This window comes from Passer montanus, unplaced genomic scaffold (assembly GCF_014805655.1).
Source record: "Passer montanus isolate IOZ18808 unplaced genomic scaffold, ASM1480565v1 scaffold1, whole genome shotgun sequence".
Lineage (NCBI taxonomy): Eukaryota > Metazoa > Chordata > Aves > Passeriformes > Passeridae > Passer > Passer montanus.
This window is the reverse complement of record NW_024356504.1, coordinates 12,049,078-12,064,810: the sequence shown is the minus strand read 5'-3', so window position 1 is coordinate 12,064,810 and position 15,733 is coordinate 12,049,078. Positions and strand designations below refer to the sequence as shown.

Sequence of the window (15,733 nt, the reverse complement as noted above, 5' to 3'; positions counted from 1 at the left end):
AACATAAAGGTTGAGGAAATGTGCTCTTGTGAGCAAGAGGAGAGCAAAGGAAATTTGTAAGCGCTTGTGTTCAAGAAGGGCAATGAAAACTATAAGAAATAGCTTTTAAAATACCTAGTGTGTCCTTAAAGAACCAGTACTTACTGTATTGCTAGCAGCAGTAGAAGAATTTAAAAGATTCTGGATTGCTCTTATGTGTCAGCTTCTAGCAGCAATGTCATAACACATCTGCACTATTGTTCAGTCACTCATGTATTTCTGTAGCATTCAGAACAATGGAGTTTATGCACACCTACACATACATAAATATATACATATAAAATATGTAAGAAGGGTTATATTTTAGGGGTTATGATGTCATCTCAAACAGAACTTAAGCTTCACTAGTTGTTACGCATATGTGAAAAAACTCTATTTTGATACGGTTCTTCAAAAAGAAAAGAAATTTTTCCTGATGAAATTTTTAAGTTTCCTTTAAATTAAAAAATCGTTCAGTGAAGTAATTTTTAAGTGGGGTTTTTTATGTAACTTAGATAAAAAGCTTTGTAAACAAGCAGCCACTCACAGTAGGGATATTATGTTATTAGGTGTATAATTTGTTAGGAACCAAGAAAATATTTGAGAACTGTCTGATCTTTGAAAAGGAGTTATTTAAGAAGGGCAGCATACATAGATTCAGTAGCACTCTTCTATATAAATTTAGATGAGTTCATTACATTTTGACATAATTCCATCTTTAAAGAAGTTACAACTCCCATGCATTATTGTCTTCTATATTTTAATGTCTTTGCACACAAAAATAACTACAATAATGCTATAATAAAGTTTAGACATATTTTTGAGGTGTGCCTGATATTTTTGCAGTATTTAGAGATTAAATATTTCATATCAGTGGTGAAGCTGAAGTGCATGGGTATGATTTTCAACCAGAAATAATCTTATTGTTGCATGCAGATGCCCACAAATGCCTACATCAGTTGAGTAATAGTGTGTAAAAATATGTATTTTCAGAAAACTACTCAGGCTTAACATTCAATTCCTTAGAGCATTTGACAGGGCATTGTTCATGTTTCATGTTTCTGTGGGTATGGATACACTAATTGTTTTGCAGTCAGTGCAACTATTCAAAGACTGTGTTAGATGATGCTTGGATCTTCACAGGATTAGAACACACATTTGCAAAGATCTGAAAACAAATTGCAATGCACCAGAATTAAGACTAAAATATTGGCCTTAGTGAGATGTATAGTAAAATACACATGTTGTGTGTTGTCCTTAAAACTGACTCGCAGCTGCCATGATTACTCTTGTTATGCTGGATAGAAATTTACTTCCTAAGCCTATCCTCAACTTAACTGTTAGTATGAAGTAAAAAAATTTGTTCATGGAAATTCAGTTACTTGCTCGGTCTTCCTAGAATGGAAAATTTAGGAGCATTACTGGCCTGTGTTCATTAACTCACAGACATCTTAAATAGACTTGAAGTAAATTAAGTCTTTCAGAGACGTGTTTCAGTCATTCCTCTCATGGCATCCTTTGTATTTCAGGACCCTAAACGTCATTTAGAAGAACATGTGGATGTGCTGATGACCTCAAACATTGTCCAGTGTTTAGCTGCTATGTTGGATACAGTTGTATTTAAATAACTGATTTACCGTTGGTGATACTTTCTGTGTATATTTGTTTATTGTTTCTAATACAAAACAGAGACTGATGAGGCTCTATTTGATTAAACGGAGACATCTGACTTCATTTGCAATGTAAGTGCAGCACTGTAACACCTCTCAGTCTCTAATTGTGCATTTGCTTCAGTTTCTTTTGTCAGGGTCCTCACAGATTCCAAAGCATTCAAGAACACAATGTGGGAAAAAATTGAGTATGTTTTCATTTAATATTTTGGGGGGGGTGGGAGGGATTGGTAGTACATATATATTTTGATTGTTGCAACATAATAAAAATACATTTACCAATCTGTCTTAAGTTCTGGACAGTATTTTTTGAGAAAGGACAGTGGAAATTAACAAAAGCGAAAAAGCGTTAGTAAACATTTGTTTCCCCCCACGGTAAAACTACTGAGGTACTAATTGCTAGCAAAGCAAAAATTCTCTACTGGAATTTGGCTCCCATTGACTACCAGTTATTCTCATGGAGATTAAAACAAAAAAATCATAGTGCTGAATTCTGAGGATGTACAAAACCAAAAATGCTGAAAATTCCTCCTTTGAATATTATTCAAACCCTAATATCTACACAAGACAACTGACCTTAGGGAAATTAATTCAGTTGCTGATAACTGAATCACAGAACTCTCACAAGCGCTGTCATAAATAGCAGTATTCTGAGAATAAACATTAAAGTGACAGAGGCTGTTCTAGGTTACATGAACCCACCCTCCTGTGAGAGAACAAACATGAGATGTCCATATATATAAATATGTGGAAAGAGTCCCAACTAGAATATGACATTTAAAACCATTTCTACTGACTGGAGAGGGCAACACTTGCAGGAAGGCAAGTGGTTTGCTTGGTTTGAAGCAGGCAAAGCCAAATATCTGGGTTTGGGGAGTGACTGGGTTTTGGGCAGGGACTGATTGGAATTTTTCGTTAGGGTTCTTTTTTTCAAGGGTTGGATGTTGCTTAGGCTGATTTGATTCTTATGTCTGGGCAGAAGTTTTCTCTTTACTGTTGGTTTGGGGTTTTTTTTAATAAAGAGCAACAGTAGTGGCAGGCAAATATTTCAAAACTATCTGCATCTCTTGTTGAAGATAATTTTTAAAAAACTGACTTCTTATTTGTGTACTAAGGAAATAACCCTTAAATTTTCTTATTTTCTGGCTTATGCCCATATTTACTTACACTTTACCATTCAAATATTTTTCTTTTGTTTGAAATTTCTTATTGAGGCCTTTTAATTTACTATTTTAGACTAACTCTCTCTCAAAGTATATTTAGCATGCACTTACTTCAGAGGGAAACATGCAGATTTTTGCAGCTGCCCTCCTTATGGCCTTCCCTCTGCCCCCACAGTAGGCAGTGGAATATCAGACTGGGAAAATGGAGACATACCAAACCACATTTGCCTGCGTGTAGTTAAATGGGAGTTCTTTCTGGAGATTCCCACTGCAAACCTGCGGGTGGTTGAGGAGGGCTGCATTCGGGCCTCGCATTGCCGGGTGCGCACGCCCGGGGTGAGCTGGGGCAGGAGCTGATCCAGGGAGCTGCCCTGGGGCTCGTCTGCCAGGGGGGCTCTGCATCCCTGCCGCTCTCTACTCCCACACACACGTGTAACACCACGAGGGAGACAGAGTTTGGCAGGTCGTGGGTAACATGGCACTGCAGAACAGGAGAGGAGCTAGCGCAGTGCTGCAGTGTATACATGCGTGAGAGGCTGGTGTAAGCAGGGAGACAAACCAGTGAGTCTTACATATTCTAAATTAATTTTGACAAATGTACATCTTGCAGAGGGTAGCTGGAGGGAGTCTGTTGGAGACGCAGATCTCCCGTAGTATAAGCTTGTGCTGTGGTACCCTGCATTCTATTCACTCCTCAGTTTAACTTGGAGACACAATTTTCCATTTTCCAAGATGTTACATGAATAATAAAAAGGCAGGGTTTTGGGGCATCCTTCCTTATTTTTGTCCAGCGCTTTAGGAGCTACACAGAGGATTTGGAAGAATTGCGTGTATGCCGTAACCTGAAAAGCAGCAGGCCGTATATGATGTTGGAGGAAGAAAGAGATTTTCAAGCAGCCACCTTCTGAGCCTCCAGCCGCAATGGAGCAGACCTTCATTAGCAGCATGACCCCTTGTCACCTGTCAGCGTGAAGGACGGGCATATTGTATTAGCAAACCTCACTCCATTCTATGACGATTCTGTAACACCACCTGCCATTGCATATCCCCCCTATTATACCAGTTTAGGAGTTGTGCACTGAAGATTTTTGGCATATATTAGCACTTCCATGTGATTGGCAGTATACCACTGAATTCATTGCAGCTCTGCATCTATATGGCTGTAGCTCTGTAATTCAGGGCAGCATTTCCGAGGGTTTATCTGCATTTTGGTCCATCTCCTGCCTGTATAAGTCCATTACTGTTCTGTTGTTGCAAACAGGGAAAGGGAAGGGTGAGCACTGGTGAAACAAGTGTTGGAAACATTAGTTAGAACTGATAATAATGAAACCGTTTTCTTAACACTGAAAAAAGGTGGTGTATGAAAGTTGCATGCGCTGAACCACTCGAGTAGAGCAGTGAACTGCTTGGTTTTTGCTTCATAAATTGTCTTATTAGAATAATTTCTTTGCAGAGAGTGTGTGTGTGTATGTCGGCATCTATGAAATACCAAATAACCAAAGTAGCTCACGGTTAAGCAACAGAAAAATAAATGGCCACGGGATTTGAGAGCATTGAAATACACATTCTGTCAAGTCATCCTGGTTCTAGTCTTCTCCGGATTTGAGTTTGCAAAGTTTCAGTCTGGCTTCAGGCAGTTATGCTGTGGTTCGGTTTTATTATGTGGTGCTTCAGGCTGCATTATCTGTCAGGGAAATTTGAAGCCGGCTGCTGATGTCACCTGGGACGAGATGCAGTCTGTAAAATACCTGAAGTCCAAACCACGAAGGGAACAACATTAAGAAAATTGGAACAGGAGAGATCCTGCCCGGTCAAAAAAACCCAAGCCCACAAAAAACCGAAAAACAAACCCTGTGATTTTAAACTCTCAGGCAGGCTTCCCTGGGAAGAGAAATTGAGACTGGTGCTTGGCAAAGGCGGGGTGGCGAGCGGGCCCCCTGAACTCTTCAGGCGCGTCTTTGCGCCTCGGAGGGTCCCGCTCTCCACAGCCGAGGCTCGGCCGCTGCCCCCGGTCCCGGGGAGTCCCCGCGGCCCCCGCCCGCCTGGAGCGCAGCCCGGGCCGCGGCTCCCGCCGAGACCCCCCTGGGCAGAGGGTGCCGGCGGCTCCTGCCGCAGAGCCATCAAGGTTTGGGTTTCCCAGCTCCGATCGACCCCGCGGCCGGGGCGGGCCACGACCCCTGGCAAGGGTGCTACCAGAAACCTGCTCCTCCCGAGAGCTGCCCGCGGGACTGAGTCACTGAGGGAAAGCAGGCACCGAGAGCAAAGAAATCCGGAGACGGATGGGGAGGTGGACGCCTTCCACGCTGTTTTGCTGATAATCTCCTGCATTACGGCTCCCAGATAAAATATTTATTTACTAAAGAACCCGTAAACATCGCGGCAAATACATTAGGGCACTTCGGCTGCGGGGCTTATGATTATTTCAGAAGTTAAAAGAGATGATACGCGGCCACTGTCAGCGGGGACGGAGGGTGTATTTTCCCCCGCGAAACAGGCACGGGTGGGAAGGGTGGGGGCGATGCACCGGGGATCGCTCAGAAGAGCTGGGGGAGAGGGACTGCGCCCCGCTGGGGACAAACCGCGGGGGTGAGCTGAGGGCAGCGGCCGCCCAGCCCCGCGCTCCCCTCGCCATCGCTCCCCAAAGCGCCCAGGACCCGCTCTGCTCCCTGACGCACAAAGGTGGGGTACACGCGCGCAATATTTGGGGAATCGCAGGGTTCGGATTTATTTTCCAGCCGTAGTCAAAAAAAAAAAAAAAAAAAGCTAGAAAGGTCACATAATAATGAGCTCTCACAGCAAACACACTCTTCCCTTCCCCCTTTCCCTTCCTTCTATCTCACAATAAAATCATCTCCTTCAATTTGCCATGATCGTCGCGACCAGGAGCCAGGTGATTATCCTAATTAATGTCTATCTAATTAAATTACTGTCAGCGGTTAACCAATGGCAGAAGCCGTTTCATCCTCTCCACAAGCAGCAAGATCAAAAGTGAGTCTTTCCTGATTGCTGCATAGTGTCAATTGGCCAATCTCTTCTCCCTGGGAAGGGAGGAAAAAAAAAAAAAAAAAAAAAAAAAAAAAAAAAAAAAAAAAGTAAATCAAACGTTTGGGAAGCATTTGGTAGATGAAGTGCTTTCTGCCTAGTGTGGGTCCCAGGATGTCTAGCTTCTGATACTAGGAAGCCCTTTCAGATCCAGGGACTGAAGGGTTATTACTGTGGTGCTAGAGCTATGCAGCTGGAGCATTGTCTTTCTCCCTCTATCATGCTCTCCAAGAAATTTCTCAATGTGAGCAGCAGTTACCCACATGCAGGCGGATCTGAGCTTGCCTTGCATGATCATCCCATTATCTCGACCACTGACAACCTGGAGAGAAGTTCACCTTTGAAAAAAATTACCAGGGGGATGACGAATCAGTCAGATACAGACAATTTTCCTGACTCCAAGGACACACCAGGGGACGTCCAGAGAAATAAACTCTCTCCCGTCTTGGACGGGGTCTCTGAGCTTCGTCACAGTTTCGATGGATCTGCTGCAGATCGCTATCTGCTCTCTCAGTCCAGCCAGCCCCAGTCTGCTGCCTCTGCTCCTAGTACCATGTTCCCTTATCCCAGCCAGCATGGACCTGCTCACCCAGCCTTCTCCATCGCCAGCCCCAGCCGCTACATGGCTCATCATCCTGTGATCACCAACGGAGCTTATAACAGCCTCCTGTCCAACTCTTCTCCGCAAGGCTACCCCACGGCGGGCTACCCGTACCCCCAGCAGTATGGCCATTCCTACCAAGGGGCACCTTTCTACCAGTTCTCCTCCACCCAGCCGGGGCTGGTTCCCGGCAAGGCTCAGGTCTACCTGTGCAACAGGCCACTCTGGCTGAAATTTCACCGGCACCAGACGGAGATGATCATCACGAAGCAGGGAAGGTAAGCCACCGCGCGGACCTTTCTGGGTGTCGGGGCTGAGCCGCGGACTTCGCCGGGGGAGCCGCCCGGAGCCTCCGCCGCCCCGGCGGAGCCGTCCCCCCTGCCCCGGTCTCCGGGAGCTCCGGTGCGGGTCCCCGCCGGAGCCGGTCCCCGCCGGGGCAGCCCTCTCTGCCTGCCCGCAAGTTCCCGCGCCCGCGGCACTCAGCCCTTCCCCGCGGAAAGCTCGGCACTCCGGGGAGGGGGCTTCTTTTGATTTTTATTTCCCAGTCGCTATCGGGAGCCGTGAGGATAAAGCACAACGGCTGGGTGCTCCGCGTGTGCCTGTCGCTGCCGATGGCTTGCTTTCCTTCTTCCCTTTCTTTTTCCTTTTTTTTCCCTTTTCTTTTTTTTCCTTTTTTTTTTTTTTATAGGCGCATGTTCCCTTTCCTAAGCTTTAATATTTCTGGTCTCGACCCTACGGCTCACTACAATATTTTTGTGGATGTAATTTTGGCGGACCCCAATCACTGGAGATTTCAGGGAGGCAAATGGGTTCCTTGCGGCAAGGCGGACACCAATGTACAAGGCAAGTTCCTCCAATTAACACTTTTTCCGACACATATGTAGGTGAGAATGATTAATTAATGCCTTTGCGGACTGGCTCTGGCGACTTCTTAAACGCAAATGGGCCAACGATTTTTTTTTTTAAGAAAAAAAAAGGAGGGTGGAGGAGAAAGTAAAAGGTGTTCGGAAAAAGCTGTTTAAATCCTTTTCGTTTAAAATTAAGGGAGTTTTGGCAGTAAAATACTGTCCACTTAACGGGGTTCTTCACCCTTGTGTGCGGATGTAGCAGCAGAACCGGGGTACAGGCTAGAACTGTGATGTGGTTTTGTTTTTTGTTGTTTTGCTTAGGAAACCGGGTGTATATGCATCCCGACTCCCCCAACACGGGAGCCCACTGGATGCGTCAGGAAATCTCCTTTGGGAAACTAAAACTTACAAACAATAAAGGAGCATCAAACAACAACGGGCAGGTCAGTGGGGGAACGCAGACGCTGCCAGAATTATTTTTATTTCTTCAGTTAAAATGCCGTTTCCGAAAGGACGTGTATTTATTTTTTAGATCGTGTCGTTAGGTGAAAAGGGGGGTGGTGGTGAGCAAGTCCTCCCGTTCCATTTTGCCACGGGCCTCGCCGGCCCCGAGCGCGTTGCCCGAGCTGACACCGCTGTCCGCTGCGGCCGGGGAAGTCCGCCACCGTGCCGGGGAGGCGGCGGCCAGCGGGCATCGCTCTCCTCGTCCTTCTCGCTCTAATTTCTTCTTTTCTCCCCGCGTCCCCCTCCCTCCTTTTGCCATGCCTGACAGATGGTGGTTTTGCAGTCCCTTCACAAGTACCAACCTCGCTTGCATGTGGTGGAGGTGAACGAAGACGGGACGGAGGATACCAACCAGCCGGGCAGAGTGCAGACATTCACGTTCCCCGAGACGCAGTTCATTGCCGTCACCGCCTACCAGAACACCGATGTAAAGATCTCCCTGGTTTATTCCCCTCGCGGTCCCCCCGCTCCCCGTAAGGCAGCCCAGCAGGGATGGCCCGGCTCTGCCCATCCTACCCCGGGTCTGCGGCTCCCGGAGATGGGGCTCCCTGTTCCCCACGTTGTGCCAGCCCTTCCTGGCCCTGCCGAGGCCGGCCGTAGCCTCTCGGGCCGTCTTCGCCTCAGGAGCCCCCTCCGGGTGCCCGCAGGGGCATCGCCCTCCCCGCCAGGACGGGCGCGATCCTGCCCCTCCGCCCGGGGCTGGGCGCTGGCCCGCAGCGTTTATCTCCCAGTCGGAAACAGCTTAGTTAGCTGTTAAGCTGTTAGCTTAAGCTTTAAGTCTGCAAAGATCAATTAACATCCTCATTGATTGCGCCGGGGGTGACGGAGCAACTTCCTCAAATTAAAAGCTCGTTAATGCCTGGATGCGTTTCGGAGTGGTCTGGCTTTGCTACAGACTGGTGCCCCCTTTTCAAATGACATATGTTCAGTCCACATTCTCGCTTTAATTATTTTGCTCGATGCAAATGCAAACTCCTAGTTACCGTTCTGCGGTACGTTCTGCCTAATTTCTGGATTTCAGTATATTCATACCCATGCACTAGGAATGCTGAACAAGCCTCAAAATATGGGGTTAAATATTGATTTTTTTCGTACTTTTTACAACAACGTAAATCTTAAAATTAGACTGTGATGTCTATAAGCATGCCAGAGCTGATTTTTCACGGTTTAAAGGCAGTATGATTGACTAGAGTAAAGATTGGTCCTTTAAAAACATGTTGGCTGCAGTGGGGTATATTTTTCAGGCTTTCACAACGTGTGCTCTGCTCCTCTCTTTCCCTAGATCACACAGCTGAAAATAGATCACAACCCTTTCGCAAAAGGATTCCGAGACAATTATGACACGTAAGTAAACCGGATTTTTACTACCCTTCTGCCGGCTGCACACACATGTCAAAGGGGGGAGATTTAGGATGAGGGCTGGCTCATTTCACACCGAGATGTGTAATGTCAGGCTTTTCTAGAGCCCTCCGGGAGGGAAGCACACGCCCGCTCCCGCGCAGGGGCTGTCCCTGCGGCCAGGCCCTGCGCAGCGCTGGGGCCGCGCTGCCCGCACCAGAGTCCGCATCTCGCTTTGGCACTTGCGGCGGTTTTGTTGTTGGTTTTTCCTGGCACGTATCTTGGCGCCTCTTTCCAAGCTTCCGTTTCACTTGCGCGTCAGGGCTCCGAAAGAAGCACCGGAGCAGCAGGGGCTCGGTCCCCGGCAACCCGCCGGGTCTGCATCATTCCGAGCTCCGCAGAGCCGGGGTCCGGAGGGAAATGGCTCCGTCTCGTTTTATTCTTCGTCGGGGTTGAATTTTTTCCCCCCTTCTCCCTTCTGGGTGGAGCTAGAGCCTCGGAAGTTTTAATTGCGGTTTGTCCCTGTTCTGCCTCTGCCCGTCCGCCTCCAGGCGTTCCCAGCGGTCTGACCCCCCTGCCCTGACGCCCACGCCGCAGGCGGCTGCTGCCCCTCCGGCCGGGCTCCGGGGCGGCATCAACACCCGGCCCCCGCCGCCGCCTTTCGCGGCCCTCGGGACAAAAACGGGGCTATCCCGGCCTGCAGGCCCTGCGAGCTGGCTTCCCCTGGCCCGGGTACGGCCCGCCCGGCATCCCCCTGCCCAGCTTGGGGCAGCGGGAGCTGGCGGCCGCAGGGCTGCCCGTACACCCGGAGGAGCAGACGGCAGGGATTTCCCCCGTCCCGCTGCAAGCTCTGGTCTGTGGGACGGGCCCCCGGCTTTGAGGAGGAAAACCTTTATCCTCTCCAAACTGTGGCCGGGAGCGGCCTCAGTTGGCCTCGAGCGCCTCGCCCCGTGCGTGTCTTGAGCGCCTGCTTCAGCCCCTCCGCTGGACCGCCAGCAGCAGGCTTGCAGGGCAAGGGTGGAAACGACGCCCAGAGCTGCACTAGTGCGACATGGGCCCGGGGCCGAGCTCCAGCTCTCCCCAGGGAGCAGCTTGTGGCACGGTCGCTTTCCCCAAGGGTCGGGGGTCGCCGAGGCTGTGGCGGGGAGCAGGTCTGCCACCGGGAGGGCAGCGGCGGGCCCTGGTGCCACAGAGGGCGGCAGCCGAGCCTGCCTGCTCTCCCGGAGCTCTGCGAGAGTATGTGCGGCCTTGGGAAAGGCCTCCGGCCCCAGCCAAAAGTGCTTTTCTCTTATTGATAGGAAAAAACTTTATAGGGCGTCACTTGAAAGGAGACGGGGGGGAGGGGGAAGCTTCAATGTTGTCTAGCACGTTGGATTTGTTTAAGGGCCAAGTTTATTTTGGATAAGAAATTCCAGGAGGCGTGGAGGGTTAATTAAAGCACAGTTTTAGCCTGAATTAAATACAGATAGTAGTTATTCATCCATTAAAGTTTTTATAATCGCAAATTGCAGCCCAGCATGGGAGAATTATATATAGGCCAAGCAGGGAACACTGGAAGTGTCTGGCTTTACATTTCCTACAGTAGGTGTTTAAAGATTAGCTTAATTTAAACTCAGTAAAATGTTGATGGTTCGTCTGTGACTCCCAATAATAAGTGTTAAACAGCCGATAGAATTCCGTAGTCTGCCACTCATGCTGCTCGCGGCAAATGACCGGGCTGGCTGCCTGTTGCACGTGTGGTGGGACCGGTCAATGTGTCACCGCGCGGGATTCCACGCTTTTGGGTTGAGGGTTCGGACCGGAGAGAGGGATCTCAGCCACGTCAAGGAATGGCCAACCGGTTCCGAAAGATTTGTTCTCCATGCTTGCCCCCGTCTTTCCTGTTCCCCGTTAAAGGCCCTCTGCTGATGCCAGAGGCCAAGCCCGGAGAGGAGCTCAGGCTCCCGGGCAGGGCCGGAGCGCTCTGGGACGGCGCCGTCCCGTTCGTCCCCCGAGGGCCGCGTTCGGCCGGGTGCCGCGCCGAGGAGGGCGCCGGGCTGCGGCGGACACCCAGCTCTCTCCCCTTCTCTTGGGCAGGATCTACACGGGCTGCGACATGGACCGGCTGACGCCTTCCCCCAACGACTCGCCCCGCTCGCAGATCGTGCCCGGGGCCCGCTACGCCATGGCCGGCTCCTTCCTCCAGGACCAGTTCGTGAGTAACTACGCCAAGTCCCGCTTCCATCCCGGGGCAGGAGCCGGCCCCGGGCCCGGCGCCGACCGCAGCGTGCCCCACACCAACGGGCTGCTCTCCCCACAGCAAGCCGAGGACCCGGGGGCCCCCTCGCCGCAGCGCTGGTTCGTCGCCCCCGCCAACAACCGCCTCGACTTCGCCGCCTCCGCCTACGACACGGCCACCGACTTCGCCGGCAACGCGGCCACGCTGCTGTCCTACGCGGCCGCGGGCGTCAAGGCGCTGCCGCTGCAGGCGGCCGGCTGCGCCGGGCGGCCGCTGGGCTACTACGCCGACCCCTCGGGCTGGGGGGCCCGCAGCCCCCCGCAGTACTGCAGCAAGTCGGGCTCCGTGCTTTCCTGCTGGCCCAACAGCGCGGCGGCGGCGCGCATGGCCGCGGGCAACCCCTACCTGGGGGAGGAGGCGGAGAGCCTGGCCCCCGAGCGGTCCCCCTTGCCGGGCGCCGAGGACTCCAAGCCCAAAGATTTGTCCGACTCCAGCTGGATCGAAACGCCGTCGTCTATTAAGTCCATCGACTCCTCCGATTCTGGGATTTACGAGCAGGCCAAAAGGAGGCGGATCTCCCCCTCGGACACCCCGGTGTCCGAGAGCTCCTCGCCCCTCAAGAGCGAGGTGCTTACCCAGCGGGACTGCGAAAAGACCTGCGCCAAGGACATCGGCTATTACGGCTTCTACTCGCACAGCTAGGCGCGGCCGCCGGCCCGCCGTCCTTTTGCACAATAACTCCTCCGCGTTAGCGCACTGACCCCCGCCCCTAGCTGCCCCATCCGTGCCCCGGCCCGGCAGGGAGGCAGGCAGGCAAGCTGAGCCGCGGCCGCGGCCGCCGCCGCCTCCCCGCCCCGCTCCCCGCCCGGCCCGGCCCGGTCCGGCGGCGCCCCGGGGGCGCGGGGGGCACTGCCGCACCGAAACCCACTGATCAGTAGGATGCTTAGACTCTCAAACCGTACAGCGCTTCCTTCCTCTTACCACGGATGGATTCTAGGGGAAACAGTAATAGTGGGGAAAACAGCCTGTGAAATGCCTGTACATAGTATTTATTTTATTGTAACAGATTACTTTCCTTTGATTCGGTTTATTTATTTGTTTGGATTTCTTTTTTTGTTTTGTTTTCATTGTTAAGTCACAAAACTTAGATCCTGTTTAAATTTCTTTACCCCGCTCTTTGCTTCCTCTTCCTCGTGCCCCTCCCCAGGTAAACACTCTTCCTAAATGCCTCTGGAAATGTCAGTGGTCCATAGCTGTAGCAGCGGGTAATGGGTTTCTCACTTTCTCTCCAATTCCTCGCATGAAATAATTACGTGGTGCCCTGGGCTAACACAGCTAAGGAATAGCTCAGCTTTCCCTTCAAAAGAACAGAAATACGTCTCATAGGAAAGTCGATTAAAGGAGCATAACGCCTTTCGGAACCAAAATTAACTGCCTCTTATTTTTTCTTTGAAAGGAATAGCTCGAGATCAGCAATATTATTATTTTTGTGGAATCCCCCTTCCCCTGCCCCCAAGTGCCAAATCCATTACTGGTCCCTGCAGGTGCCAAATATGCTAACAAACTATTTTCAAATTTCTTTGCAGCTCCCCCGTCTTTCTTTATATTGCTGTAAATCTTTGTAATGAATAATCTAAAAAAAAAAAAAAAAGAAAAAAAAAAGAAAAAAGATATAGACGACTGAATTGTTGGTAACCATAGTGTAGTCCAGTGAAGATGAGTTGTGAGTTGTATATTTTACTGCATTTAGTTTTGGAATTGACTTTTTCATAAAGTAGCTAACCGAGATCTGACTTCCTGGGGAATAAAATGCACATCGAAAGTAAGAGTGATCATTCTTGTAAACCTCTTATTATACTATTGAAGGAGAAGTAATATCCCTCCAGGACTCCCTCCCCGGCGAAGCAGAATAATAAGTCTTCGAATTTTGAGTAGCAAATCTATACAATTAACGCATTTTTATATGGAAGAAAAAAAAAACAAAACAATTACGAACTGAAATATGCATCGGGCTAAATATTCAGTCTAGATTACACTCGACGGGGAAATTTCCTAATAGAAATTCAGGGTCATAAACGTGTGTATATTTTTGACTCTTCTGTAAATCGAATGTTGTGATTTTTATATTTGTTCTGTTACGTCTGTGGAACTGAATAATTTATACCAGTACATGCTCCATTGAGAAATGTTTCGGTTTTTGCCCGTTTGTATCGTCTGTGTATAACAAGTAAAATAAACCTGGCAAAACGTGAACGTCGTGTTGGAAAAAGCACTTCGCCGATTTGCAAGCAAGGGATCGGGTGGGACACGGGGAAGAGGCCGGCGGGCTCGCTCGCTCTCGGCCCGCCGCGTGCCTCTGGAGCGAGAGTCCCGCCCTGCTCTCCCTGGCGGAGCTGGTCCGCTCGTCCCGCGTTTGTCCTTTTTTTGGGGGTGTGGAAGAGCGTAGGGGACAGCGCTTATACCGCGTGGCCAAGCGTGGAGGTTTGCAGTGGGTGAAAGAGGGAGATGTAACCCCGTCGGTTTTCAGAGGTTTATAATTATCCCTGTGTTTGACGCTTAAAAACCCTGACAGCATTTTGCAGGCGGGAGAGGTGCCTGGCGCGGGGCGGGGGGTGCCATCGCTGGCGGAGCAGAGGCGAGGGAGGCAACGCTGCCCGCCCGCAGCCTGCCCTCGCCTTCCCAGGGCGGGGGCTGCCCCGGCGGAGCCCACAGTGCCCCCAGGGCGGGCCGCCTTTCTGGGGAGCAGCTCGCGTACGCGCGGGAGCCGAGCCCCCACTCCTGCAGCACTGCCTCAGCCTCTGCCACCTTCCCGGGACTCTGTGCCCTTCAGAGACAGCCACCTGTGGGCTTTAGGACAGGCTCCGGCCCGGCACCTGCGTGGGCCGAGTCCGCAGGGGCTGGGGGGCAGCAGGCCGGGCTTACTCTTGGTTCCGCGGTGGGGTAAGCGCGGTGTGGAGCTGTCAGAGGTGTTCTGTCCTGCCGCGGTATTGGCGGGGGCACCTGAGCGCCCCAACTGCGTTCCGTCCCCTCCACCCCCGCCAAGGTGCGGGCCCCGAGCGCGGCCCTGCGCCCTCAGCGCCTCGGCCGCCCTCGAGGGGCCGCGCGGCCGCCGACCTGTGCCAGCTGCGGGGAGCGGTGCCCGCCCCGCGGTGCCGTCGGGCTCAAGGCCCCCGGGGCCGCACCCGGAGAGGGGCCGTGGGGGCAGTGTCCCCAGGACCGCCCCTCGGAGAAGCGCGGGCGGTGGGCGCCTTTCCCCGGCCGCCTCTCCGCAGGCGGCGGGGGCCGGGGCGCCGCACGCTGTCCCCGCGCAGCGCCCGCACCTCTCCGCCTGCCGCGGGCCCAGCTGCCCCATCAGCGCCGCCGTCAGGGGCTGTCCCGGCGCCCTCCCCGGGGCTTCCCGCACCCTAAATAACCCATGGCATGTTCCCGAGCCTCCTTCCCCGCTCTCGGCCAGCAAAAGCCGCCCCTTGCCCGTCCCGCTGCGCTGAACCCCATGAGGGCAGAGGGAGCGGCCCGAGGCACCGCGGCGCTCCCCGCCCGCTCCCCTCTGCCGCCGCCGTGCCGGGGCTGCTGGCCGCCCGGCGGTCACCCCGGGCAGACCGCTCTTCGGGGAGGTACCGCCAGGTTTTATTTGTCGGGGGTTATCCAGCGGGTCTGGAATAAATACGTAACGTGTGACAGGTCTGAACAAAATTCTTTCCTGTCCGTGAGTGGCTGATGTTATTCCATAACTATTTCGACAGGATAAGTCCATAACTATTTGTGCAAGAGACTGGAAGAGATAAGGGCTGCAGAAGTTAAACAGGCTATTTCCTGTCGGTAGGTCACTTTATTACTATTACAATTTTTAGAATAACATTTTTAGAGGTGCACCTGTATATTTGCTAAACATTTGTTTACCAACCCGTTAAATTGTTTGCGTTCACTGAGAAGCGAATGCGCGGGTTTTGACCTGGCATGTTTAAATTGAAGCGTGTGCAGTTTAGTTGAAGCAAACCCCCGTGTATGAATTTGTTAGAACAGCAATTAATTGCACGAAATTTAAGTGTAGTTTGTATTATTATTCTAGGCATGTTGAATGGGTTTTAATTTAATTATTGTGTAAAACAATACATATAATTGCCCTTTCTTTATTTAATACAACACAAAATCAAGCTTCAATCTGTAGAAAGTAATTCAAAGTTCCTATTGGTAATACTTTCTATGATGTTTCACATTAATACTATATCAAATGTAATACAGTGATTTACGCTGTACAGATTTTGCACGAGTACGCTATGCATATTTGATGACACATTGCATATTTTAACAAGGTTTTTAATGACTGATTG

The 15,733-nt window shown here is 51.0% G+C and overlaps 2 protein-coding genes across 4 annotated transcripts in view; both read left to right on the top strand.

Moving 5' to 3' along the window:
• Positions 1–1,980, top strand: part of PSMD14 (proteasome 26S subunit, non-ATPase 14) — a 45,895-nt gene extending 43,915 nt beyond the window's left edge. The window contains exon 12 of one of the 2 annotated variants that reach the window (XM_039696674.1): positions 1,548–1,980. In XM_039696674.1, the coding sequence (XP_039552608.1) occupies positions 1,548–1,646 (99 nt within the window). In that variant the 3' untranslated portion in view covers positions 1,647–1,980. The remainder of the gene's footprint in view (positions 1–1,547) is intronic. The other variant, XM_039696666.1, reaches the window with a different exon arrangement.
• Positions 1,981–5,939: 3,959 nt separating this feature from the next.
• TBR1 (T-box brain transcription factor 1) lies at positions 5,940–13,655 on the top strand. 2 transcript variants are annotated; one of them, XM_039702325.1, is made up of 7 exons: positions 5,940–6,772; positions 7,183–7,337; positions 7,664–7,785; positions 8,115–8,273; positions 9,129–9,190; positions 11,261–11,378; positions 11,484–13,655. In XM_039702325.1, exons 1-7 carry the CDS (start codon positions 6,081–6,083, stop codon positions 12,102–12,104), a joined length of 1,929 nt encoding a protein of 642 aa, XP_039558259.1. In that variant the 5' UTR covers positions 5,940–6,080; the 3' UTR covers positions 12,105–13,655. The 2 variants fall into 2 exon arrangements, with proteins under 2 accessions (XP_039558259.1, XP_039558251.1); XM_039702317.1 differs by having other exon boundaries at positions 11,261–13,655.
• Positions 13,656–15,733: the final 2,078 nt, after the last annotated feature.